Here is a 27,565-nt window from a genome sequence, read left to right on the forward strand (position 1 = left end):
ACATTAGCTCTTGAGGATGGGTGTCTCCACAGGGATTGTGAGGATGTCCCAGGTGTGGATGCTGAGATGGGTCGTTCTACTGGTGGGGCTGCAGTCCGTACAAGCAGGTTAGAAAAATAACAAATGATCAGTTACTGCAAGAAACGCTCACAATATTAGCTACACAAAATGACTGTATCTGTCTTTCTTTGTTTTAAGACTTTATGGGCGATTATGGAGGTATGGCAGATCCTATGGGCTTAATGTGGCCAACAACAACAGCAGGTGAATATGGCATTATACTGTATGAGATGTACTAATTATTGATTCAGAGAAACTAAAGTAACACACTTATTAACAGATGCCAAATAGAACTGGTGCTTTATGTCTAAATGGACATACATGACACAAAAAGTATGTTTAAGTTTCGATTGATTTATTGAACTATTATTCCTGCAATTCAAACAGCCAAATCATTACAATTTAGCCAAGATTTTTATTAGATTTGCAATGAGTATTGTAGAAAAAGTGATTGTAGAATATGTGAATGTAATTTTTCATTTTAAAGTATGTGACAAAAAATGACAACAGATCTGTCTTTTTCTGTTTTTCTGTTTTTAGCATTCCCCACGACAAGTGTGCTGGTCACTACCGGTATGATGTTACTCTTTCTTTCTTTCTTTCTTTCTTTCTTTCTTTCTTTCTTTCTTTCTTTCTTTCTTTCTTTCTTTCTTTCTTTCTTTCTTTCTTTCTTTCTTTCTTTCTTTCTCTCTTTCTTTCTTTCTTTCTTTCTTTCTTTCTAATATAAATGCAAAAATATTTCAAGGGGTCATGACATGGATTTTATGATTTTATATACATATATATATATATTCCTTGAGGTTCACTTATAATGTAAACATTTCACCAAAAAAATATATACATGCGGAAAAACAATTATTCTCAATCCTCTGTCAGAAATGCTCAGTTTTTAAGGGGCGGCTCTTTTAAGGCGTGTCAGTAAACGGCCACTGTTATGATTGGCTAATGTCATTGCATAGGAAAACGTCCACCCACTTGCTATTGCACGCGAACATTATCCATTTAAACCGTCATTTACAGACAAAGCATTATGAATTAATTTACTTACGGTACAGTTTAGCTGCTTTATCTTTCAACAAAAGTTTCTTTGTGAAGAAAAAAAAAAGTTTCTTCATTACACTGTGCCTCGTTTACAAAACAAAATGCTCCGAACAAACATATAATCCTCTGGCGTGATTCGGAACGCCATTAAAATAAACTATCCACTTCTTTCAATGTTCCATTTGTCCAGTTGTCGACAGACTCAGGTGTCAGAAACTGAGCGCACATCTGTATAATGTATCCAGTGAGGAGAGCATTAGTCATTATAATAAGTTATATTTGCTTTTGACGCGACGCTCACATACACAATGTACAGTAGGCCAGTGGGCGGGGCCTATGGTTCAATGTTATATAACTATTCGTCAATGTCTTGGTCTGGAGGCAGTCATATGCAAATGTGTTTGCCCGTGTGACATCACAGATCTCACAATATCCAAACGAGTCGTTTATGGAGCTTGATTAAATAAATGCTTTGTTTATAATGAGGAGAACGTTTTAAGCTATGAAACTTGCAGGATGTTTTAATGGTACAAAGACTTCTTATATGTCAAAAGATCAAGGCAAATTTGATTTCTCCTGTTATGACTCCTTTAAAATGTTAGTATTAGTGTAGGCCTATACAAAATGTTACATTTTAGGAGACTAAAACATTTTTTGAGAGACAACTAAAAGTTATTCATTGGCGTATTCCCTCCAAAAGTAGGTGGTGCAATCAAAACATTGCTTAGTACGTTTAAGCAATATCAGCACAACCAAATTTAGTTTGGTGCCACTAATGGCATAGAAATGATGCACTTCACCTTTAATTGTGTATTCAAGAAAAGTATTTAGTACAAATCACACATTTATATGTTTTCTCTCTTGATTCAGTTGAACCGAATCCTGATCATCAGTCCACGATCTGCAGCACATGGGGAAATTTCCACTTCAAGACATTTGATGGTCATTTCTTTCAAGTGCCAGACACGTGCAACTACGTTCTGGCGGTGATGTGTGACAGCACAACTTCTGACTTTAACATCCAAATGCAAAGAGAGACTGTGAACGACTCAATCACTTTTAGCACAGTCACAATAAAGCTGGAAGGGACAGTCATCAAACTCACTAATGGCGACATCACTATGGGAGAAGAAATGTGAGTTCATTTGAGTACGGTACTATACAGCAAAAGCTCACACTAATATGAGCATTTTTCATCTGGTATTTCAGTATTTTTATTTATTTAAATAAATAATATATAATTGATCTTTTTGTGCAAGATATTAAGAATATTTGTAAATATATTTCTTATTTTAAGCATAAATAGAACTACATTTTGAGAGGTTTATGCTTTAAATAATCAGTTGATCAAAATGTGGGGTTATAAGAAAAACCTAATTCAATATATATATTCTCTTACAAAATATTGATCTTAACCAGTATTTCAACTAAATTTATTTTAAGTTTAGGAAATGTTGACATTTAACTTTTTTTTGTTGCTTTGACAGGGTGTCTGTTCCGACCTATAATAACGGAATTAAAATCGAGGGAAGTTCAACAAGTGTCAAGATCTCAAACAAACATGGAGTGACTGTCTTCTGGGAGGAAGACAACTCTCTATCGGTATGATTCAACATCTCTGTGCACACATCATTTTATCTTGAAGCTTGACCTCAGACTTCTGATATCAGAGCTGTTGTTATATGATGTTCCCCAGATTGAACTTCCTGAGAAGTATAAAGATCAGACCTGTGGACTTTGTGGAAACTACAATGGCGACAAGGCAGATGATATCACTGTTCACGGTAAACCTGATGTCTTTAATCCATTAATGCCTAGATTTTCATATAAAGATTTAAATACAGCAAGTTAAAGGTGCTCTAAGCGATGTCACGCATTTTTAAGGCCAAACATTTTTTTGTCACATACAGCAAATATCTCCTCACTATCCGCTAGCTGTCTGTCTCCTGAACACACTCTAAAAAAACGCGGTCTCTGTAGACACCCCAGGCTCCACAAACAGCAACAAAAACAAACTGGACTAACCCGCACGACGAAACATAACAAACTGTTCCAGCCAATAACCGACAAGAATGATGTGGGGTGGGGTTTGGGGGGTTAGTGCGCGGATGAGGAGGAGGGAGGGTCTAGCTAGCCTCCATTTTGTTTGACAATAGTTTGAACGTCAACAAGAAGTGACGTCACCCAGGATCGCTTAGAGAACCTTTAAGTGACTAATAGACACATACTGAATCTCTAAAGGCTTACAGGGGTCATCTTGAAGCCTCTTTGGAAGTTGGTTGAGGCCCCCTGGTTGAGAACCACTGACTTAAAGATAGGTTTAGTGTAACGTGTTCATCTGAATCCTTCTTAGGTTCGGCCACATGGAAGGTGTCCACATCGGCTGAAACCTGTGAGGAAGTTACACTTCAACCCACTGATCAGTGCAACCAGGTATGAGACGAAATCAATGTTGTTCAGATTTTGGGTGCCCTCTTAAAATAAAACAATGAGACATTTCATATTATTTTCAACCGTTTACTGAAACAATCCTCTAAAATTATAATTATATAAATTATACCCCCCCCCCCCAGACAAGTGTTTGCCTGGAGTATCTCAGCAGTCCAGGGTTTAGCGACTGTTACAATGTGATGGACATGGGTTCATTTGAAGACGCCTGTGTGAACGACCTGTGTCAATGTTACGGCAATCACGACTGTCTCTGCAACACACTCACGGAGATTTCACGACAGTGCACACATGCTGGAGGAAAACCAGGAACATGGAGGACAGAACAGCTCTGTCGTGAGTATCATTTCTGGAAGATGACATTAATTATGATGGAGAGAAAAATGTAACTTAAGGGAACAGTTCACCCAAGAATTAAACTTTTATTTTCTCACAAATAAATAAAGATTTTTAAGAAGACTGAATATTATCTTATAATATCTAAAACTGCCTAAAATAACACAAAAAACTAATAAAAATGTAAGCTTTTGAAGTAGACACTTCCACATAATTATACTTTCTGCATTGATGCGTTACCTTTTTAGCAGGACCATTGTAGGAGTAGTAAATACAGAAAAATCCTCTTTTTCTTATAACAAATGTTATGTAATTATCTAGAGGAACAATTTTGTTATGTTTTCATATGTTCTTCTGTGGAGCAGCAAAGTCATGTCCTCTAAACATGCAATATCTGGAGTGTGGAAGTCCGTGCAAGAACACCTGCAAAGATCCAAACGCAAGTCTGATGTGTAAAGAACACTGTGTGGACGGCTGTTTCTGCCCTGAAGGTAACTATTTATAATAGGAGACAAGGTTTATAGCTGAAAAGAAGTCTCTTATGCTCACCAAGGCTGCATTTTTTATAGTAAAATTCAGTAATATTGTGAAATAGTGTTACAATGACTTTTTTCAGGATTCTTTGATGAATAAAGTTCAAAAGTGCAGCATTTATTTGAAATTTAAATATTTTGTAACATTTTAAATGTCTTGTCTTTACTGTCATTCTTTATTACTTTAATACATCCTTGCTGAATAAAAGTATTCATTTCTTTTTCTTACTGACCCCGGTTTTTTTAATGTTAGTGTATAATCAATGAATGTCAGCATGTACAGACTCTAAATGAACTCATCAGTCCAAAAAAAATATTTACCCAATTGTCTGGCCTTCTTTTTGTAAAGGCACCGTGGAAGACGACATTGGTCAGAATGGATGTGTTCCTGTGAACCAGTGCCCATGTGATCACGATGGCAAAGTATATAAATCAGGAGAGTCTTACCAACAAGCTTGTAAAGAATGGTAACGTTTTAATTTAAATATTTTAAAGTTACAATTAAAATCCTTTATACATTTCCTCATACTAACACTGCTGCATTCTGTGTCAGTGTGTGTGCCGCGGGACACTGGACCTGTACACACCGGGAATGTCCCGGAATCTGCTCTGTTGTGGGAGGGTCTCACGTCACCACTTATGATGGAAAGAGATTCACCTTCAGCGGGAACTGTGACTACATCCTCACTAAGGTCTGTCAGGATATCAGATGATCCACAGATATTTTCTGTCCGGGAGAGATCAATGAAAGTCTTCACTTTTTCACATTTATTTAAAAATCAGGAAACATATAAAGCGGGTGCATTATAATTTATATTGAATCATTATATATAATTTGTAGGTTCTTACAGTCCTTTTTTTATTCCAGCACTCTAGTGACAGTGATATTGCTGTCGTGGGAAATCTGGCAGTGTGTGATCCGGCCCGAACAGACACATGTCTAAATTCAGTGACCCTTGTCATCTCAGGGACCACTGTAAGTACTAGGTTTAAATAATTATAAATAATGTAATAATTCTTGCTAATAATAATACTACTACTGACTACTATGAGCAATAATAATAGTCTTAATAATAATATATCTTTCTTGATGTTCTGCTAATAAAACAGATTAGTATTTCCTCCATTGGAACTGTTACAGTGAATGGAGTCAGTCCATATGTGCTTCCTGACACCATAGGTGGGTTTTTACAAATATATGGGAACTTTTTTCTTTTTTTTCATCATTATATATAAAAAAATAACTTCCTTTTTCAATAATTTCGTTGGCCCAGGTCCTGTGAGCATCTTCCAGCCCTCTTCCTCCTTCATTATTGCTGATATGAAGAGTCTTCGTCTAGAGATCCAGTTGGCTCCAGTCATGCAGTTGTATATTGTAGCCAGCAATGAAGAGAAAGGGAAAATGAGTGGTAAGTTGGGGCAAATACTGCAGATTTTAAATATGTGTATTGTTTTCTAAAAAGTCATTTTTTATTTGTAGGAAATAGATTTCTAATGAACTACGTTTAACCATGTTCTTCTCAGGTCTCTGTGGAAACTATAATGATGTCCAAACAGACGACTTTAAAACTGGATCAGACATAATAGAGGGCACACCAACCACCTTTGTCAACTTTTGGAAACAAAGATCTTGTCCAGATCTTGAAATCACATTTGACAACCCCTGCAGCCTGAATATGGACACAGGTGCTTACTGCATTAAATAAGAACAACACGCTCACAATATTCATGTTACAGTGATCATTTCATTATTTTCTTGACATAGTAGAAAAAAAATCACTACATTTTAAATTCTGCCATGCCAAACAAAGTGAACAAGCAAATGTCCCGTTTTTTTTCTCGTAGAGAAACTTGCGAAAGAATGGTGTTCCCGTCTCACAAACCCAAATGGGACCTTTTCCGAATGTCACTCAGAAATAGATCCGGAGATTTACTACCAAGTAAGTATTTGTACATAAAACACTCTTCTCTTTTGTAATGTGTTCCTTAATGCATGCATTCAATCTGTTTTTTCTCTGCAGTGGTGCGTCTATGACACATGCAAGTGTGCAGATATTAAAAAGTGTATGTGTGCGGCCGTGTCCACTTATGCCCACGCATGTGCTGCCAAAGGAGTCATTCTCCAGGGCTGGATGGATTCAGAACCCTGTGGTGAGAATATTATAAAGTACACATTCAAACAAATTTATATGTGTACTCTGTTTCAAATTAGCCTCTGTTTGTCTCTTGCTATATAGACATGATTTCAGCATGTCCAGAACACATGAAGTACTCTTACAGCGTGAAAAGCTGTGGAAGCACCTGCCGCTCTCTCAGTGTTCATGATAACACCTGCCAAGGGTCCTTCACACCTGTAGACGGCTGTGTCTGTCCTGAGGGAAAATACCTCAACGAAGCCGGCAGCTGTGTACATGCTGACCAGTGTCCTTGTTACTATGAGAACCAAGCCATAGAGCCATCAGCAGTGTACTACAAAGATGGTTTTAAATGGTATAAATAGCAGTTTAACATATGCATAATGTATCCATTCACTTTTTTCTGTACCATTTTGAAATATTTTTTTTACCCCCACTCAATAGCCCTGTACTGCCAAATGAAAAATCTATATATTTTTTAATTAGAAGCATAATAATTGCTGCAAAATGCAGTTTTAAATGATTTTAGATGTAGCATGTCCCAAAAGCATACACCCATTTAACAATATTGACCTGCATTATTAACTCTTGATGGTGGATTTTTTGTCATTTTTGCACTGTTTTGTCCAATACAGCACCTGTAACCTTGGCATATTGCAGTGCTCAACTCAAGCAGGTGACCTGAAACTAGTTCTTCCACAATATACCACCTTCTAAATTCATACTTGAGGCATCACTCGTATGATGTGGGCTCATTTTCTGCATCTCATATACGTGCTTCTTGTGTTTTTAGACTGTAAGGCTCCGATGACATTCTTCAAATGCTCATCATATCCTGGAGAAAAAGGAACTGAGTGTCAGAGGACATGTGAGAAACAAGACCCAAATAACTGCGTGAGTATGGATGGATGGATGGATGGAATACATGAAAAAGAGGATGGATGAAAGGAAAAGTCACCGCAGTTTTGACATTTAAATGAACTTTCAAAAAATCCAGTTTGATCACTTATTTTCTATTCAAATGCAGGCATTCTCACGCCATTTGTAAATGGCGCAAATCCCTGATATAGATAATATGAAAAGACAAATCTTGTAATACGTTAGAAGTTTGTCGGGAAAAGTTGGTTTAACAATTTCGTCTTGTCAATAGGTGAGCACAGGGTGTGTATCCGGGTGTATGTGTCCAGACGGCCTTCTGGCTGATGGCAATGGTGGGTGTGTGGAGAGAGAAAACTGTAATTGTACCCACAATGGAGCCTCCTATTCACCTGGAGAGCAAGTTCAGCAGGACTGTAACACCTGGTGAGTCAATCGCAACTGTTATAACCCATGGTATAATAATGCCATGCTTGTTTTTATCATTTTACAGCTACAGTACCAGTCAAATGTTTGGACACACATTCACATAGCATGATCCATGTTTACTGTTAACTAAAAGTAAATCTATTAAAAATTATTTTCTATAACTGCAATAAAGCTATCATTCCATCAGTATTTATCTGTGAATTGTTCTCTATATTTCAGCACATGCACAAACGGGATGTGGATTTGTACAGAGAAGGCATGCTACAGCACCTGTACCATCTACGGTGAAGGTCATTTCACGACTTTTGATAGCAGGAAATATGCCTTCCACGGAGACTGTGAACACACCTTAGCCCAAGTATGTTTGACTGTGCTAATGGGGAAAAAAAATATTTATAGATATCTGACAAATAGCGGTTACTAATATGTCTGCAAAAGCACTAAGAATAATATGAAAAAAGGGCTGGGTAATGACAACTTTCATAATTCTATCTCAAAGGAACCCATGCAGTATATTACTGTAATATTAAAGTGGTTTGTATCAAACATTTAAATTGTACACAAGGCATTTTTAACAATACAAAAGTATTAATATTTTTTTATATATATTTTTTATATATCTACTCCAATTCTACGTTTGTTGTTTTGTGTTTTCATGGTGGATTTATTCAAATATTAAAGAATAGGTTAATGTAAATATCCTGCATATATTTAGCAAAATGCTCACTATCGAGCCATGGTCAGTAAATGGATTTCCTGAGGTAAATGTTACGTTACGTGACATTGTTTACACCCTCTGTTGTATTGACTTCTCTCCAAGGTTAAAACACTGACTGAGCGATTACATAAAAACATTAAACATTTCGGACAATTGTAGCTAATGTATGTTTCAACATACCTTCTGATGTTAATTCATGTTTATTTCAAGCTATAACAGAAAAAGCGACAGATTTTGAAAGCTGAGACTTTGCCTTATATCAAAAGTAACAAAGCTTATTGAAATTTGTTGGTTAGTGAAGTTTTGTTCACACATCAACTGAAAACCGCGTAGACTCTTGGGTCGATTCTTGTGAATTAAGAATGGAAATTGTACATCAAAAGGAGAATTGGTTAAAGCTGCCGTCGGCAAGATTTTTTTTCATCATATTCACTGAAACCGAAGCTATGCTCCGACAGAACAACATAAATAAAGACAGTTTTAGAAAAAAAAACGCGCTTCTACCTCCACCTGGAGCCTGTTATTTGTTTTGCAATAATCCACCGCTCCCGATTCTTCTGGTCCAGTCAGCACAGGGGGGTGTGAGATATGACTGTCAATCACAGTTCGTGATACGCCACAGATACCCCCCCCCCCCCCCCCCCCCTCGCGCACGTTACAATATCACATGCACACGCCTGAAGTTCGCAGGTGTGTTGGATTGTGCGAAGCGTGATGGCGGAGGGAAAATCTACTAACAAGCTTCCAATTCATCAGTTAACAACCAGAGCTAGGAGGTCCAAAACAACCAAGGAAAAGAAAACATGGTAAGTACTCCATGGTGTTGATCGATGCTGAAGAGACGGGCGCGCGTTCACAGAAAATCAGGTGCACACGCACTGACGAGCACAAACTCGATGGGAGAGTTGTAAACATTAAAAACTTTGGCTAAGTCCACTCAATCTGCCAGATCTGCCGACTGCAGCTTTAAAATCGCAAAATCCATATTTATAACCCAGCCCGGATGGAAGACATTACTTTTTATATAAATTAGACAGATGAACTGTTTATGAGAGTTAATTATATGGGGCATTATAATCTGGAACATCTTTTATTATGTGTGTAACCCCTCTAGGATTATTGCGGTACAAACCCCGATCCCTCCTTCCGCCTGGTCACAGAGAACATCCCCTGCGACACCGGCAACACTATTTGCTCCAAGACCATCAATCTGTTCTTTGGGGTGAGGTTATTTCATAGCTCAGAGTCAGCACAGGTTTATTAGTAAAGCATCCTAAAATGCAATATATATTGTGTCACTAACTATTCAAATCCCACAGAGATACGAGATGATTTTATCTAAGGAGGATGGAGTGAAAGTTGTTGAAGGCAATGGCACAGATTACAAATATAAAGTCCATTCTGCGGTCATATATGTTGTCATAGAAGTCGAAGATCTTTTGAATTTGATCTGGGACACTAAAACGAGTGTGATGATCCAACTCCATCCCAAATTAAAGGTATTCATTCATTAAAGTTACACTTGTACACAATAACCTTCTACCCTTTGTTCAATTACTCAACTAAGCATCCACATGTTCTCTATGACAGGGCAAGGTGTGTGGACTGTGTGGAAACTTTGATGGCAATGCAAATAATGACTTTATGAGGAGCAATGGAGAAGTGGTGACGGATCCAGAGGAATTTGGGAATAGCTGGAAGGTGGATCCCATCTGCCCAGATGTGACAAACGTGAAGCATCCTTGTGACGAACATCCGAACCGGCAATCCTGGGCTAAAAGACAATGCGGACACATTCTGAACTCTGACTTTAAAGACTGCCATTCACTTGTAAGTAACAATGAACAAGTTGCGGACAAAATCAAGCCTGGTTCGTGTTCTTTAAATTCAAATTTTTACCCATGACTTTCTACGCTATGTGATGCCTAGAAATGCTCAATCATCACTGAAATTAAATGAATGTGTGTTTCTTAGTACTTTTACAACTTAATTTAATATATCTATCCCCGTTTTACAGACAAGGCTTGAGCCTAGTCCCACACTAAAATGCATGTTTGAGCTGTTTTAACAAGCACTGGCATATCTTAAAATATGTCAGTGCCATTGTTTCTCACAATGCACATCAGTAATGTTTTTTTTTAAATCATGTTTATAAAAGCTACTTAAATACCCTAATTGAACTAAGGCCTAAACCTGGCTTAGTCCAAGCCCTGTCTGTGAACCCGGGCCCTAGTGTAGCTACTGTATCATCGTAATCCTTGAGAATCCTTGATTTTCCTGTGTCTAGGTGGACTCTGGCCCATACTATGATGCCTGTGTAAGGGACGCCTGTGCATGTGACAGCGGAGGTGACTGTGATTGTGTCTGTACCGCAGTGGCAGCTTATGCTACTGAATGCCGTAAAAAAGGAGTTTGTGTGGCATGGAGGAAGCCAGACTTTTGTCGTAAGTTTAAATATTTCTAACATTTATTTCGCTTATAAACATACACTGCTACCGATGCTTTTGGAGAAGAATGCATTTATTGTACTCCACAGAGTTATTTTATTATCACAAACGTCATCTCATCCACTATAAATAAGTGGGGGTTTTTCAACTATGGGCACCTTTGGCTTTTCTAGAAAATTACCATAGACTGTAAAAAGAAATATGGACGTGGTGTCCATAACGTCATCCGTAGGTTTCTTTCTGAAGAGCATTTTTGAAGCCCAAAGTGGGTGGAGCCGGCCGTCATCATCTTAGTAGCGCGTCACTCCCGGGTAAACGAAAATGGTCAAAAAGGCGGGATTAGCTGAGGTGACGTGACGGCTAACAGACAGCAGACAAACGGCTAGTAGTGACAGCAGCGGCAATCCACCTGTCACTCAAGTGGCCACGCCTTTAATAATGCAGAAATTTAAGGCTCTATAGAGTTTAAACGGTTGAGTTTAACTTTGAGTTTTTGAGAAAAAATTTACCCCCCTCACAGTTGTCATGAAGGGCAAAATTAGTCATATAGACCAAAACCACTTTTTGCACCAGGCTGTAAACTATTTTTTTTTCCTGCTGTAAAGTTGGGCATATTAACATGGGTGATATATGGGATTGACTCTCTTTTGCAGCCTGTCTCTAGTGGCCAGTCGATGAATTGCAGTCTAAGTCACTTCTGTGTTGGTTTCAAGAGAGAGATCGGAAGGTTTTCGCTTGAAAATTACTCAATGGTCTTACTAAGGCTAATTTCACTGCTACCACTGCATTTAAATACAATTATTAATGTAACATTTGACCATACTTTGACTTATATAAACTTTATTGGAAATAAGACACAATAGAAATATATATATATAAAATAGGTTTATTTATAATAGTAAGTGATATTAACCCTCATTTTTATTTTTCTTCATGCAACGTCTGATAAAGTATTTTATATCAGACATGTTCTTCAGTGACACATTTATCTAGGTAATCTTGGTAACTAATAACAATTACATTTGAAACTTTCAATTTGTTGGTTATTGTGGAAAAAAGGGACAGACAATATGTTTGTAGAGAAAAAATATATATAAATAATTTTCACGATATAAATATGAAATAAATATTTCATAATAGTATTTTTATATTAGTTTTAGAACTTTTTTTTATGACGGATTTAGAGATTTAATATTTGTATCTGGAATAAGGAAACAATAAAATCCACACATAGAAGTTATTAAAATAGCACAAATAAATTATGAAGTATGGTACAAAGTTTACAAGGCCAATTTAAAATGACCTTCATTTAATAATAAATAAAGTTTAAATCTGTTAGTTAAAAAAAAAAAACTTGGCGCATAAATGTGCTTGTAGCTTAAATAACTCTCAAATATAGACAGTGTCCTGACTCAAGTGATTGTTCTTGCAGCTGTATACTGTGAATACTACAATGATCCAGAAGCAAAAGAATGTGAGTGGCGCTATAAAACCTGTGGATCGACCTGCATGAAAACCTGCAAAAATCGCGCAGGCACTTGCTCTGATCAAATTCCTACTCTTGAGGGTAAGAATTGAGCATTTTAACATATTTTGAAAATAAGTGGTATAGAGTGTCCCAAAAAAACATATACTTAACTTAATAATGCTGAATAAGATGAGTTTGACAGTATTTTAACACTTACATATATTAGGTACCAACGTGTCTAGAAATATTTTATAATACCTATATCTTATTTTTCTGTCTATTTATGCTTTGCTTTTTAATTTATACTTTTAGGTTGTTTTCTTCAGTGCCCTTCTGAGAGGCCATATCTCTGGGAGGAGACCATGACGTGTGTTAAAACATGTGATGAATGTTTCTATGACAATAAGATATATCCACCTGGATCTGTCATTTACAACACCACAGATGGGAACGGGGCATGTTTAACTGCTCGGTGTGATTCAAATGGGGAAATAGTAAGATTTGTTACTCAATGCATAGCCACAACAACAACACCTTTCACATTCACAACTACAACTGAAACTATTAAAACAACCACAACTACTATGTCAACAACTCCCACATCAGAGACATCTACAATCACATCCACTACTACCTCACCAACTACTGTAACAACACCTACATCAACAGAAACAACACCTACAACTGTTACAGTAACAACACCTACATCAACAGAAACAACACCTACAACTGTTACAGTAACAACACCTACATCAACAGAAACAACACCTACAACTGTTACAGTAACAACACCTACATGTTATTTTAGTTGTGAATGGTCAGATTGGATTGATAGCAACACACCCAGTACAGAACCCGATGGATTCGAAACTGAATCAATCGCTGCATTGTGGAATTCAGAAAAGATTACCTGTCAAAGGCCTGAAGAGATTGAATGTAGGGCAGTAAATTATCCGCAAAAGTCCCTGGAAGATTTGGATCAACTACAGTATTGTAATACATCTTTTGGACTGTCATGTTCTAATGAAGACAATGCAGCTGGCATACCACCACTTTGTTATAATTATGAAATCCGTGTAAAATGTTGTGAAGGCAATTGTATTTCCTCTACAACGATCACATCAACAGAGACGTCCACAGTCACATCCACTACTACCTCACCAACTACCGTAACAACACCTACATCAACAGAAACAACACCTACAACTGTAACGACAACACCTACATCAACAGAAACAACACCTACAACTGTAACGACAACACCTACATCAACAGAAACAACACCTACAACTATAACGACAACACCTACATCAACAGAAACAACACCTACAACTGTTACAGTAACAACACCTACATCAACAGAAACAACACCTACAACTGTTACGACGACACCTACATCAACAGAAACAACACCTACAACTGTAACGACAACACCTACATCAACGGAAACAACACCTACAACCGTTACAGTAACAACACCTACATCAACTGAAACAACACCTACAACTGTTACAGTAACAACACCTACATCAACAGAAACAACACCTACATCAACTGAAACAACAGCTACAACTGTTACAGTAACAACACCTACATCAACAGAAACAACACCTACAACTGTTACAGTAACAACACCTACATCAACAGAAACAACACCTACAACTGTTACAGTAACAACACCTACATGCTATTTTAGTTGTGAATGGTCAGATTGGATTGATAGCAACACACCCAGTACAGAACCCGATGGATTCGAAACTGAATCAATCGCTGCATTGTGGAATTCAGAAAAGATTACCTGTCAAAGGCCTGAAGAGATTGAATGTAGGGCAGTAAATTATCCGCAAAAGTCCCTGGAAGATTTGGATCAACTACAGTATTGTAATACATCTTTTGGACTGTCATGTTCTAATGAAGACAATGCAGCTGGCATACCACCACTTTGTTATAATTATGAAATCCGTGTAAAATGTTGTGAAGGCAATTGTATTTCCTCTACAACGATCACATCAACAGAGACGTCCACAGTCACATCCACTACTACCTCACCAACTACCGTAACAACACCTACATCAACAGAAACAACACCTACAACTGCAACAACAACAACAACAACACCTACATCAACAGAAACAACACCTACAACTGTAACGACAACACCTACATCAACAGAAACAACACCTACATCAACAGAAACAACACCTACAACCGTTACAGTAACAACACCTACAACTGTTACAGTAACAACACCTACATGTTATTTTAGTTGTGAATGGTCAGATTGGATTGATAGCAACACACCCAGTACAGAACCCGATGGATTTGAAACTGAATCAATCAATGCATTGTGGAATTCAGAAAAGATTACCTGTCAAAGGCCTGAAGAGATTGAATGTAGGGCAGTAAATTATCCGCAAAAGTCCCTGGAAGATTTGGATCAACTACAGTATTGTAATACATCTTTTGGACTGTCATGTTCTAATGAAGACAATGCAGCTGGCATGCCACCACTTTGTTATAATTATGAAATCCGTGTAAAATGTTGTGAAGGCAATTGTATTTCCTCTACAACGATCACATCAACAGAGACGTCCACAGTCACATCCACTACTACCTCACCAACTACCGTAACAACACCTACATCAACAGAAACAACACCTACAACTGCAACAACAACAACAACAACACCTACATCAACAGAAACAACACCTACAACTGTAACGACAACACCTACATCAACAGAAACAACACCTACATCAACAGAAACAACACCTACAACCGTTACAGTAACAACACCTACAACTGTTACAGTAACAACACCTACATGTTATTTTAGTTGTGAATGGTCAGATTGGATTGATAGCAACACACCCAGTACAGAACCCGATGGATTTGAAACTGAATCAATCAATGCATTGTGGAATTCAGAAAAGATTACCTGTCAAAGGCCTGAAGAGATTGAATGTAGGGCAGTAAATTATCCGCAAAAGTCCCTGGAAGATTTGGATCAACTACAGTATTGTAATACATCTTTTGGACTGTCATGTTCTAATGAAGACAATGCAGCTGGCATGCCACCACTTTGTTATAATTATGAAATCCGTGTAAAATGTTGTGAAGGCAATTGTATTTCCTCTACAACGATCACATCAACAGAGACGTCCACAGTCACATCCACTACTACCTCACCAACTACCGTAACAACACCTACATCAACAGAAACAACACCTACAACTGTAACGACAACACCTACATCAACAGAAACAACACCTACAACCGTTACAGTAACAACACCTACATCAACAGAAACAACACCTACAACCGTTACAGTAACAACACCTACAACTGTAACGACAACACCTACATCAACAGAAACAACACCTACAACCGTTACAGTAACAACACCTACATCAACAGAAACAACACCTACAACCGTTACAGTAACAACACCTACAACTGTAACGACAACACCTACATCAACAGAAACAACACCTACAATTGTTACAGTAACAACACCTACAACTGTAACGACAACACCTACATCAACTGAAACAACACCTACAACTGTTACAGTAACAACACCTACATGTTATTTTAGTTGTGAATGGTCAGATTGGATTGATAGCAACACACCCAGTACAGAACCCGATGGATTCGAAACTGAATCAATCGCTGCATTGTGGAATTCAGAAAAGATTACCTGTCAAAGGCCTGAAGAGATTGAATGTAGGGCAGTAAATTATCCGCAAAAGTCCCTGGAAGATTTGGATCAACTACAGTATTGTAATACATCTTTTGGACTGTCATGTTCTAATGAAGACAATGCAGCTGGCATACCACCACTTTGTTATAATTATGAAATCCGTGTAAAATGTTGTGAAGGCAATTGTATTTCCTCTACAACGATCACATCAACAGAGACGTCCACAGTCACATCCACTACTACCTCACCAACTACCGTAACAACACCTACATCAACAGAAACAACACCTACAACTGTAACGACAACACCTACATCAACAGAAACAACACCTACAACTGTAACGACAACACCTACATCAACAGAAACAACACCTACAACTATAATGACAACACCTACATCAACAGAAACAACACCTACAACCGTTACAATAACAACACCTACATCAACTGAAACAACACCTACATCAACTGAAACAACACCTACAACTGTTACAGTAACAACACCTACATGCTATTTTAGTTGTGAATGGTCAGATTGGATTGATAGCAACACACCCAGTACAGAACCCGATGGATTTGAAACTGAATCAATCGCTGCATTGTGGAATTCAGAAAAGATTACCTGTCAAAGGCCTGAAGAGATTGAATGTAGGGCAGTAAATTATCCGCAAAAGTCCCTGGAAGATTTGGATCAACTACAGTATTGTAATACATCTTTTGGACTGTCATGTTCTAATGAAGACAATGCAGCTGGCATACCACCACTTTGTTATAATTATGAAATTCGTGTAAAATGTTGTGAAGGCAATTGTATTTCCTCTACAACGATCACATCAACAGAAACGTCCACAGTCACATCCACTACTACCTCACCAACTACCGTAACAACACCTACATCAACAGAAACAACACCTACAACTGCAACAACAACAACAACACCTACATCAACAGAAACAACACCTACAACTGTAACGACAACACCTACATCAACAGAAACAACACCTACATCAACAGAAACAACACCTACAACCGTTACAGTAACAACACCTACAACTGTTACAGTAACAACACCTACATGCTATTTTAGTTGTGAATGGTCAGATTGGATTGATAGCAACACACCCAGTACAGAACCCGATGGATTTGAAACTGAATCAATCGCTGCATTGTGGAATTCAGAAAAGATTACCTGTCAAAGGCCTGAAGAGATTGAATGTAGGGCAGTAAATTATCCGCAAAAGTCCCTGGAAGATTTGGATCAACTACAGTATTGTAATACATCTTTTGGACTGTCATGTTCTAATGAAGACAATGCAGCTGGCATGCCACCACTTTGTTATAATTATGAAATCCGTGTAAAATGTTGTGAAGGCAATTGTATTTCCTCTACAACGATCACATCAACAGAGACGTCCACAGTCACATCCACTACTACCTCACCAACTACCGTAACAACACCTACATCAACAGAAACAACACCTACAACTGTAACGACAACACCTACATCAACAGAAACAACACCTACAACCGTTACAGTAACAACACCTACATCAACAGAAACAACACCTACAACCGTTACAGTAACAACACCTACAACTGTAACGACAACACCTACATCAACAGAAACAACACCTACAACCGTTACAGTAACAACACCTACATCAACTGAAACAACACCTACAATTGTTACAGTAACAACACCTACAACTGTTACAGTAACAACACCTACATCAACTGAAACAACACCTACAACTGTTACAGTAACAACACCTACATCAACAGAAACAACACCTACATCAACTGAAACAACACCTACAACTGTTACAGTAACAACACCTACATCAACAGAAACAATACCTACAACTGTTACAGTAACAACACCTACATCAACTGAAACAACACCTACAACTGTTACAGTAACAACACCTACATCAACAGAAACAACACCTACAACTGTTACAGTAACAACACCTACATCAACAGAAACAACACCTACATCAACTGAAACAACACCTACAACTGTTACAGTAACAACACCTACATCAACTGAAACAACACCTACAACTGTTACAGTAACAACACCTACATCAACAGAAACAACACCTACAACCGTTACAGTAACAACACCTACATCAACTGAAACAACACCTACAACTGTTACAGTAACAACACCTACATGTTATTTTAGTTGTGAATGGTCAGATTGGATTGATAGCAACACACCCAGTACAGAACCCGATGGATTCGAAACTGAATCAATCGCTGCATTGTGGAATTCAGAAAAGATTACCTGTCAAAGGCCTGAAGAGATTGAATGTAGGGCAGTAAATTATCCGCAAAAGTCCCTGGAAGATTTGGATCAACTACAGTATTGTAATACATCTTTTGGACTGTCATGTTCTAATGAAGACAATGCAGCTGGCATACCACCACTTTGTTATAATTATGAAATCCGTGTAAAATGTTGTGAAGGCAATTGTATTTCCTCTACAACGATCACATCAACAGAGACGTCCAAAGTCACATCCACTACTACCTCACCAACTACCGTAACAACACCTACATCAACAGAAACAACACCTACAACTGTAACGACAACACCTACATCAACAGAAACAACACCTACAACTGTAACGACAACACCTACATCAACAGAAACAACACCTACAACTGTAACGACAACACCTACATCAACAGAAACAACACCTACAACTATAACGACAACACCTACATCAACAGAAACAACACCTACAACCGTTACAGTAACAACACCTACATCAACTGAAACAACACCTACATCAACTGAAACAACAGCTACAACTGTTACAGTAACAACTCCTACATCAACAGAAACAACACCTACAACCGTTACAGTAACAACACCTACATCAACTGAAACAACACCTACAACTGTTACAGTAACAACACCTACATCAACAGAAACAACACCTACATCAACTGAAACAACAGCTACAACTGTTACAGTAACAACACCTACATCAACAGAAACAACACCTACAACTGTTACAGTAACAACACCTACATCAACAGAAACAACACCTACAACCGTTACAGTAACAACACCTACATCAACTGAAACAACACCTACAACTGTTACAGTAACAACACCTACATCAACAGAAACAACACCTACAACTGTTACAGTAACAACACCTACATCAACAGAAACAACACCTACAACTGTTACAGTAACAACACCTACATCAACAGAAACAACACCTACAACTGTTACGACGACACCTACATCAACAGAAACAACACCTACAACTGTAACGACAACACCTACATCAACAGAAACAACACCTACAACTGTAACGACAACACCTACATCAACGGAAACAACACCTACATCAACAGAAACACCACCTACAACTGTAACGACAACACCTACATCAACAGAAACAACACCTATATCAACAGAAACAACACCTACAACTGTAACGACAACACCTACATCAACGGAAACAACACCTACAACTGTTACAACAACACCTATATCAACAGAAACAACACCTACAACTGTAACGACAACACCTACATCAACTGAAACAACACCTACAACACCTGTGCATACAGGGCCAACTCTCACAACCATAAAACCTAGGACAGAACATCAATGTAACTGCACTTATTTAAATTCAATATACTCAGCAGGTAAGTGCTACTTAAACAGTAATTATTCTAATTTTTCATTTATTTATTTATTTACAGTTTGTTTAATCCTTGTGCATGTGTACTTTGATCCTACATTACATTCAGGTTCCACTTATGTTAAAAATCTCTTATATTGTTTACCTCCCTCGCACATCCTTTAATTATAATTATAGGGTCAACAATCTATAATCAAACGGATAAAGCAGGTTGGTGCTTCATTGCCACCTGCAACTCCACTTGTGGTATTGTGAAAACGTCTCAGCCATGCCCAACTCCTCGACCTACACCTACACCTCCACCTACACCTCCAAAAAACTGTACAGATATCGGCAGAAAGGTAATTTAATAAGAGTTTAGTAGAAGTACACTAATGCAGTAACACATGTACAATTTCTACAAAATTTCTGCATTTATTTTCTCAAGACCAACAATAACATAATAGCCTGTAATGGTTATTTGATATGATAATATCTGTTGTAATACAACACATAATTAATTGCATTCTGTAAAACTGTTAGATGACTGGAGTATTAACTGGTAATAAAAGAAATAATACCTGAAACCATTTTTTTATTATTAATCTCTGTTCATCAATCTGCTTGTGTCATCCAGCATATGGAATCCTGGATTGAAGACTGCAAAAACAAAACATGCAAAAATGGCAGCGTCTCATCAATACCTCTAACGTGTGATACATCTGATAATGTCATACCTACATGTACTAATGGAATTAAAGCTAAGAAGGTGCCTTATAACAATGGATGCTGCTTCAAGTATGAGTGTGAATGTAAGTTTAAGTCTTGCTCATATTAAATATTTATATTAAGTAAATTTTTTCTTAATATAAAAATAAATAAATAATTGTCCTAGCCATTGCCTTGTTTACATTTGGTGTAACTTGGTTTGACAGGTAAATGCAGTGGCTGGGGTGACCCACATTACCAAACTTTTGATGGAACATACTATGATTTCCAAGGAAACTGCACATATGTTTTGTTCCAAGAAATTATCCCAAGATACAATATCAGTGTCCATATTAAAAACTATTATTGTGATGTTAAAAGTAATCTCGCCTGCCCAGAGTATCTGATTGTGAACTACAAATCCTATAAAATCAAGCTGACAAGCAACACTGAAGGGGTCCAGGTAAGTCTTAGGATTAAAGCAAAACATTCACAGGCTCCAGAAAAACAACTAAAATTAAAATGAATTGAAAAAAAAAAGTACACACAATTTCACATTGCAAAATAACACCGTACTAGAGAACAATTTTCATCATAACTCAGTAAGACCTTTTTTCACATAGGTCTATGTTAATGATGAAGAGAAACAACTAACTTACATGAATGACCAATTCTTCATCACCACCTCCGGCATGTCAGTAGTTGTGAACATCACTGAAATCAGAGTTGATATTTCGGTCAATCATCAAGGCTTTAAGATCAATCTCCCATTCTCCTATTTTAATGGCAATACAGAGGGACAGTGCGGTGAGTACCGATCAGAGATCTCGTCGCAACAAATAAAACTTAAATTAGTTTTCTGTCTGTAAGATGTGTACCAAGTAGAATATGTGTCAGTTTCATTTCATGTTTACCAGTGCTACAAATAAATGACATTTTCCATAACTGTAACCGAACTTTAATTAATTAATTTAAAATAAATGTATTTAGAATTGTTCCATTACTTCCTCTCTAAATCCAGGGGTTTGCGACAACAACCGTGCAAATGACTGCAGACGTCCTGATGGAAAAATCGATCAATCGTGTGTGAACATGGCAGAGCTTTGGATGGTCCCACCAGGATGCAAAGTCCCTACACCTCCATCTCCACCTCCATCTCAACCCCCCTGCAACCCGAAGAGTTGTGAACTCATCAAGAGCGAGTAAGGAAAAGCCACAAAGTTGAATCATTCAGGAACACTGATTAGTAAAAAGTGTTTTCCCTTTGGAATACGCTACCACATACAAATTAAAACGGTCATTTACTCACACTAAGGTTGTTCTAAACCTGTTTGACTTTATTTTGTTGAAAAATAGAAAGAAAGTCATACAGGTTTGGAACAACATTACGGTGAGTAGAAATGGCAGAATCTTCCTTTTTGGGTGAACTGTCCCTTTAAGATACCTGATATCGAAATTTATCTCTTCACAGTATGTTTGCGAAATGCCATGGGGTCATTCCTTATGAAATTTATTATGAGTCATGCAAATTTGACGCATGCCACGTGGGAAATAAATCTGCTTGTATCAGTCTGGAAGCGTATGCTCAGCAATGTGGCAAGGAGGGTATCTGTGTGGACTGGAGAACATCAGATCAACTCAACAAAATGTGTGGTAAGTAGAATAAACCTAACCATTTTACTGCATTTTTATTGTACTTTAAGCTGGTTATCTTCTACATGTTTTACTTGAAGACTCTGAAACTTGATTGTCATTGTTTTCTATAACAGAATACAAGTGCCCCAGTCACAAAGTCTACCAGGGTTGTGGGCCTAAAATAGAAAAAACCTGCAGCACAAGGTAATCTCGCTCTACAATACTCCATATCCACAAAACAACAGTCCTTAACAAGTGCTGGAATCATAATACTTCATGTCTGATGTGCTTCTATTAACTCACCAATAGGTACAATGATTTATTTGTGGAGAAAGAATGTCAAAGCAAGGACTGTCTTCAAACATTTATGGAAGGTTGTTTCTGTCCTGATAACACATATCAAGTTAGTTCAACGGTAGATAACTGTACAGCTTACTGCGGTAAGACATGGTGCTTCATTTACTTTCGATGTTTTTTTTATTAATGCACCTTTGTGTCTTATTTTCATTGATTTGGTTTTTATTCCCTCCATGTAGATTGTATCGGCCCTGATGGATTACCTAGAATGGTATGTCTAGACAAAAACAAGATATTTTGAAAAATATTCAAGAAAGTCAATGGTGTCCAAAGCATTTCATTATCACCACGATTCCTAACCATCATCTACTTGGTTTTCCTTCTGTAGCCTGGGGATACATGGACCATGGGCTGTTCTGAATACACATGCTCCATTGAGACCTTTGGTATTACAACTGTGCCTGTCAGCTGTCCGACTCATAAACCCTGTGGATCAGAACAAAAAGTAATAATTGCAAACTGCTGCCTAACCTGTGGTGAGTCCAGATTAAACATTTGATGGTGCATCATTTCAACCTAGATAAAAATTTGCACAACTTGCTAAAGATAATTCACTAAAAATACATCCTGCTGATAGCACTCAGTCTAATACAGATAAAACATTGTTTTATGACAAAATTCACAATTAGTGTCACCTTTGACCTATCCATACATACATGTATGCAAAAATCATTTAAAAAGGACTCCCCATTTCATCTCAAACCATTTAGTGTGTGATTTCGAGCTGTGTCTTCAGAAGAAATGTGATGTGGGATTTGAGTTGGCAGCAAATACAACTGAAGGCAGTTGCTGTCCACCCTGTGGTAAGTCCCAAATAAATTTCTGTGGATTAAAATCTTACATAATTACTAATTTAGCTGTCAAACAAAAACGGATTTGTGAGTCATTCGAGTTAAGCAGCAACTTTTGAGTCCATGTTTTTAAATTTCCACATCCACAAAAAATCTGGAATATGACATAAATTGCCAGTTAAAAGGATATGGTAATGGCAACGTCATCTCAAATTAGTAGTGTAATTATTATGCAATTACTTATTATTATGCAATTATGTTCCCTTAACTGATAATGCTAAATAATATGATTTCTATCCTTAGAAATGGTGCGATTAATATTTTATCAATACACATGAAGATGCGTACTGCATAACAGGAATGACCCTTTTTTATTTTTCATTAAAAAAAATTTAAATTAGCGTACATTATTATTGAACTGATTTAGTTACTTTAAAATTATTTTTTTTCTGATTTTCAGTGCCCAAAGACGTCTGTGTGTACAATAACACTGAGTACCAGGTGAGTTCATGAGTTCACATTAATAAAGTAAATTTGGGAAAATCTTGGTATTTAAAATTAAGCAAAAGGAAATAGTGATAATATTTTCCACGTTTCTGACTCTGAAATCTCTTGTTTCTAGCCTGGGGCTAAAATCACCCCTGAGCCTTGTGTTGAATGTGACTGTCAAATGGATAAAGACCCAAAGACTCAACTACACAGCGTCATGTGTGTTTCTAAAATCTGTGCACCTTGCCCTGAGGTAATAATTTTAAGTTTTGCTTGTGAACCATACTTTTATCAAACAATTGATTGGAAACTTCTAAATGATAAGAATATATTAACTATTAAAGTGTTTTTTTACTCCAAGGGCTATAAGGAGGTGGAACAAAAAGGAGAGTGCTGTGGAACATGCGAGCAAAATGCCTGTATTTTTACTGCGCCAGACAACACCACTCACATTCTCACGGTACACAATTATCAAACTTTCCTTTACACTCTCAGTTCACCTGACAAATTATCTGCTCTATTCTTTGATCTTCTTGTAGCCTATCTTTTTAATGTTTTTTATTTTTTTGTAGGATGGAGAGAGCATCAGCTTCAAATGTGAAAGTGTGACATGTCTTCAAGTCAATGGCACGTTCATGTTAGAGAAGACCGTGCCAATCTGCCCTGTCATCAATCAAAATGACTGTGTGCCCGTGGGTTCAATATCTTAAGCAACATTTGATGCATTTGTTGTTTGTATTTTTTTGTGGCTGTTGCTACCTGCTAACACTTAAGGGATAGTTCACAAAAAAAAAAAAAAAAAAATTGTTATTGTTTACTCACCCTCATGTCATTCAAAACCCGTAAGACTCGTTCATCTTCAAAACACAAATGAAACTGGAAAAAATGTCCCTGTATTGACAGCTACACAACTACAACTTTGATGCTTTGAAAAGTTCAAAAAGAGATCGTAAAACTAATCCATATGAATTGAGCGGTTTAGTCAAAATTGTCTGAAGAGACTCGATCGCTTTTATATGATGAACAGATTTAATTTAGACCTTTATCCACATAAATATTGATCAGCGAACATAAACAGAAGCTCAACTGTACTTGCCAGATGCGCGAGAATGAACCTCATTGGTTCTTGAGGAAGCTCAAACGTGATGCGTAACACGAGAATGACCCTCATTGGTTCTTGAGGAAGCTCAAATGTGATGCGTAACACGAGAATGACCCTCACTGGTTCTCGCACGTCAAGTGAACATGGTTGAGTTTCTGTTTACCACAACTGATGTGTGTTGATGAATGTTCATATGTGAATAAAAAAACCTAAATTCAATCTGTTCAACATATAAAGCGACGTGTCTCTTTAGAAATTTTGACTAAACCGCTCAATTCATATGATTCGTTTTTACGATCTCTCTATGAACCTTTTGATGCGTCAAAATGGTAGTTGTGGAATTTGTCAGATTTCATTAAAAACAGATTTTGGAACGACATGATTCATTAGTGTGAGTAAATGGCAGAATTTTTGGGTGAACTAACCCTTTAAAGCTACTGTATGTCTTTTTTTAAATTGTACCAATAATTGACTTCAAAAGGAGTATGTATGTATGACTGTATGACTTTTTCATCTGTGGAACACAAAAGTATATTTAGATGTTTTAGGCCCCATTGACTTTGTATTGACAAACACATTTGCAAAATAATTGCAGAATGAAAAAATCCATGGTGTCATACAGCCACACAATGTGCACATTTCTGAGTGAACTATTACTTTAACTATGATCCTGACACGTTGACGTTTAAACTTTATTTGTCTGAACAGGGAACAATGAGACTCGATGACGATGGATGTTGCGACACATGTAAGAAATTGTTTCCTTTTTCAAAATATCCTGATGGTCCATATTCATGAATGATTGACACCGACATTGTTCTGCTTTTCATGAATAAGGTCCAGTTTAACTGATAACAATATGTAATATTCAAATGATGTCCTATTACCTCTAATATATCAGGTGATCTCAAGAACTGTGCTGTGAAGAAGAACACCACAGACGTTACTGTAAATGGCTGCAAGTCTGTCCAACCCATAGAAGTGACGTCCTGCAGTGGCAACTGTGAAACCGTTTCAATGTGAGAGCACATGCACATCTAATTGATCATTGACCTGTGAAATATAGTTCACACTTACACACACTCATATTGAATGCAAGTGTAACTTAGAGCAGCATTAGGCCAAACATGTCTCCAAACATGAAATATGTTTTGATTATCCAAGACTCACAACTTATGGATTATAAATCAATAATCTGACTGAGGTTTTTCTTGTAAATCTGCACAGGTATTCAATGCAAAAGAACATCATGGAGCACAGCTGTTCTTGCTGTCGTGAGATGAAAACCCGCATTAAAAAAGTGAAGCTGAAGTGTTCCGATGACAGCGAGATCCTTCATGACTACGTCTTCATAGACAGCTGCAAATGTACTCCAGTTTTGTGTGAAGACAAGAATAGCATTGGATAAAAGATCTTGTTCAGTGTATGCTCTACTGCTACGATTATGATTCCAGGAAATTGCTAAACAATTATAATTTGGTGAAAGATTGCACCATTCAGCTTTTCCTTCTATAACTATTATCTCTCTGGGCATTTTCTGGGTATTTTGAACATTTTGTTTCTTTTTTAGAAATGCAAAATGTGATTCTGTACATTTCCTTCTTTTGAAATGAATGATGACTATAATAAAGCAAAATAAAATCCAACAAAACAGTATTCTGGATTCCCCCCCCCCCCCCCCCCCAAAAAAAAAAAAAGATATTAGGAAAAAGAAAACTGGTATTGCTTCACAATAAGGTTCTATATGGTAATGGGGTCATACACTGCATTTTCTTTTTAAAAACATTTATAATGATCTCTGAGGTCCACTAATAATGTTAGTAAGATTTTTATATCAGAACACATAATTTAGAAGTAATGGGGTATTTTTTGACGCTCTCTTTGAAACAAAATCCGAAACAAGTTGTTTTATCCGCTTGGAATCAATAGAAGCTGTTTTTGGACTAACAAGGACATTTTGAGTTCTGAAACATACAGGATTTTTTTTTTTTTTTACAGTAAAATGACTTCTAATATGTCAAAAGATCAAGGACAATTTGATTTCTCAATTCCTGCCACTTTAACATTAGTTAGCATCAGTAAACTTTAAAAAATACAGTCACAGCATTTATTAACATTTATTATATAATTCATTCTTTGTTAATATCAGAAACACTTCAGTTTAGGGTCCAATTCTCACTACTAACTAGACGCTTATTAGCATATTTAGCTTATGTTAATTTCAACATTTACTACATTATTACATTCAAAAGTTGCATCTGTTAACATTATTTATTAGACCTGAGCTAACATGAACTAACATATAACAGCGGTTGAACATTACAAAATATGAATGAATACAACAAATGTATTGTTCCTTGTTAAGTGACTTGCTGTAAAATGTTACCTTCCCATTTTAAACTTCCCCAACAAACGTGAATTAACAATGAACAATAGTATATTGATAAATTAACATTAACCTTGATGGATGAATGTTGCAAATAACCCTAACTTTTAGTACATGATACCTAATGATACCTAATCCTGTTCCTGGAGATCTTCCTTCCTGCAAAGTTCAGTTCCAACCCTAATCAAACACACTTGAAGCAGAAAACCAGCCAAGATATTCAGAAACATTTGATATTTTAAGACAGGTGTGTT

At 37.0% G+C, this 27,565-nt stretch overlaps 1 protein-coding gene across 1 annotated transcript; it reads left to right on the forward strand.

Annotated features, from left to right (window-relative positions):
* muc5.1 (mucin 5.1, oligomeric mucus/gel-forming) lies at positions 1–26,581 on the forward strand. The gene is made up of 48 exons (XM_079604376.1): positions 1–107; positions 199–264; positions 601–633; positions 1,972–2,236; positions 2,589–2,703; positions 2,798–2,885; positions 3,455–3,534; positions 3,675–3,885; positions 4,251–4,376; positions 4,768–4,885; positions 4,972–5,110; positions 5,287–5,394; positions 5,529–5,598; positions 5,693–5,827; positions 5,943–6,104; positions 6,264–6,358; positions 6,440–6,569; positions 6,656–6,908; positions 7,189–7,229; positions 7,347–7,447; positions 7,704–7,855; positions 8,078–8,216; positions 9,691–9,798; positions 9,896–10,075; positions 10,167–10,406; positions 10,864–11,020; positions 12,456–12,590; positions 12,804–14,766; positions 15,042–15,118; positions 15,192–19,868; positions 20,042–20,205; positions 20,481–20,655; positions 20,779–21,014; positions 21,175–21,358; positions 21,573–21,753; positions 22,023–22,204; positions 22,321–22,390; positions 22,496–22,626; positions 22,723–22,754; positions 22,872–23,019; positions 23,254–23,346; positions 23,795–23,835; positions 23,957–24,076; positions 24,185–24,283; positions 24,396–24,515; positions 25,634–25,673; positions 25,827–25,944; positions 26,153–26,581. Exons 1-48 carry the CDS (start codon positions 17–19, stop codon positions 26,331–26,333), a joined length of 12,570 nt encoding a protein of 4,189 aa, XP_079460502.1. The 5' UTR covers positions 1–16; the 3' UTR covers positions 26,334–26,581.
* Positions 26,582–27,565: the final 984 nt, after the last annotated feature.

Source organism: Phoxinus phoxinus (genome assembly GCF_949152265.1).
Source record: "Phoxinus phoxinus genome assembly, chromosome: 25".
NCBI lineage: Eukaryota > Metazoa > Chordata > Actinopteri > Cypriniformes > Leuciscidae > Phoxinus > Phoxinus phoxinus.

What these genes read in the sequence shown, in the direction of transcription:
- muc5.1 (XM_079604376.1), top strand. Translation starts at nt 17, where the DNA reads ATGGGTGTCTCCACAGGGATTGTGAGGATGTCCCAGGTGTGGATGCTG. An exon ending in TAACTGTACAGCTTACTGCG is followed by an intron (nt 22,627 to 22,722) that starts GTAAGACATGGT and finishes CCCTCCATGTAG; the next exon opens with ATTGTATCGGCCCTGATGGA. An exon ending in CGATGGATGTTGCGACACAT is followed by an intron (nt 25,674 to 25,826) that starts GTAAGAAATTGT and finishes CTAATATATCAG; the next exon opens with GTGATCTCAAGAACTGTGCT.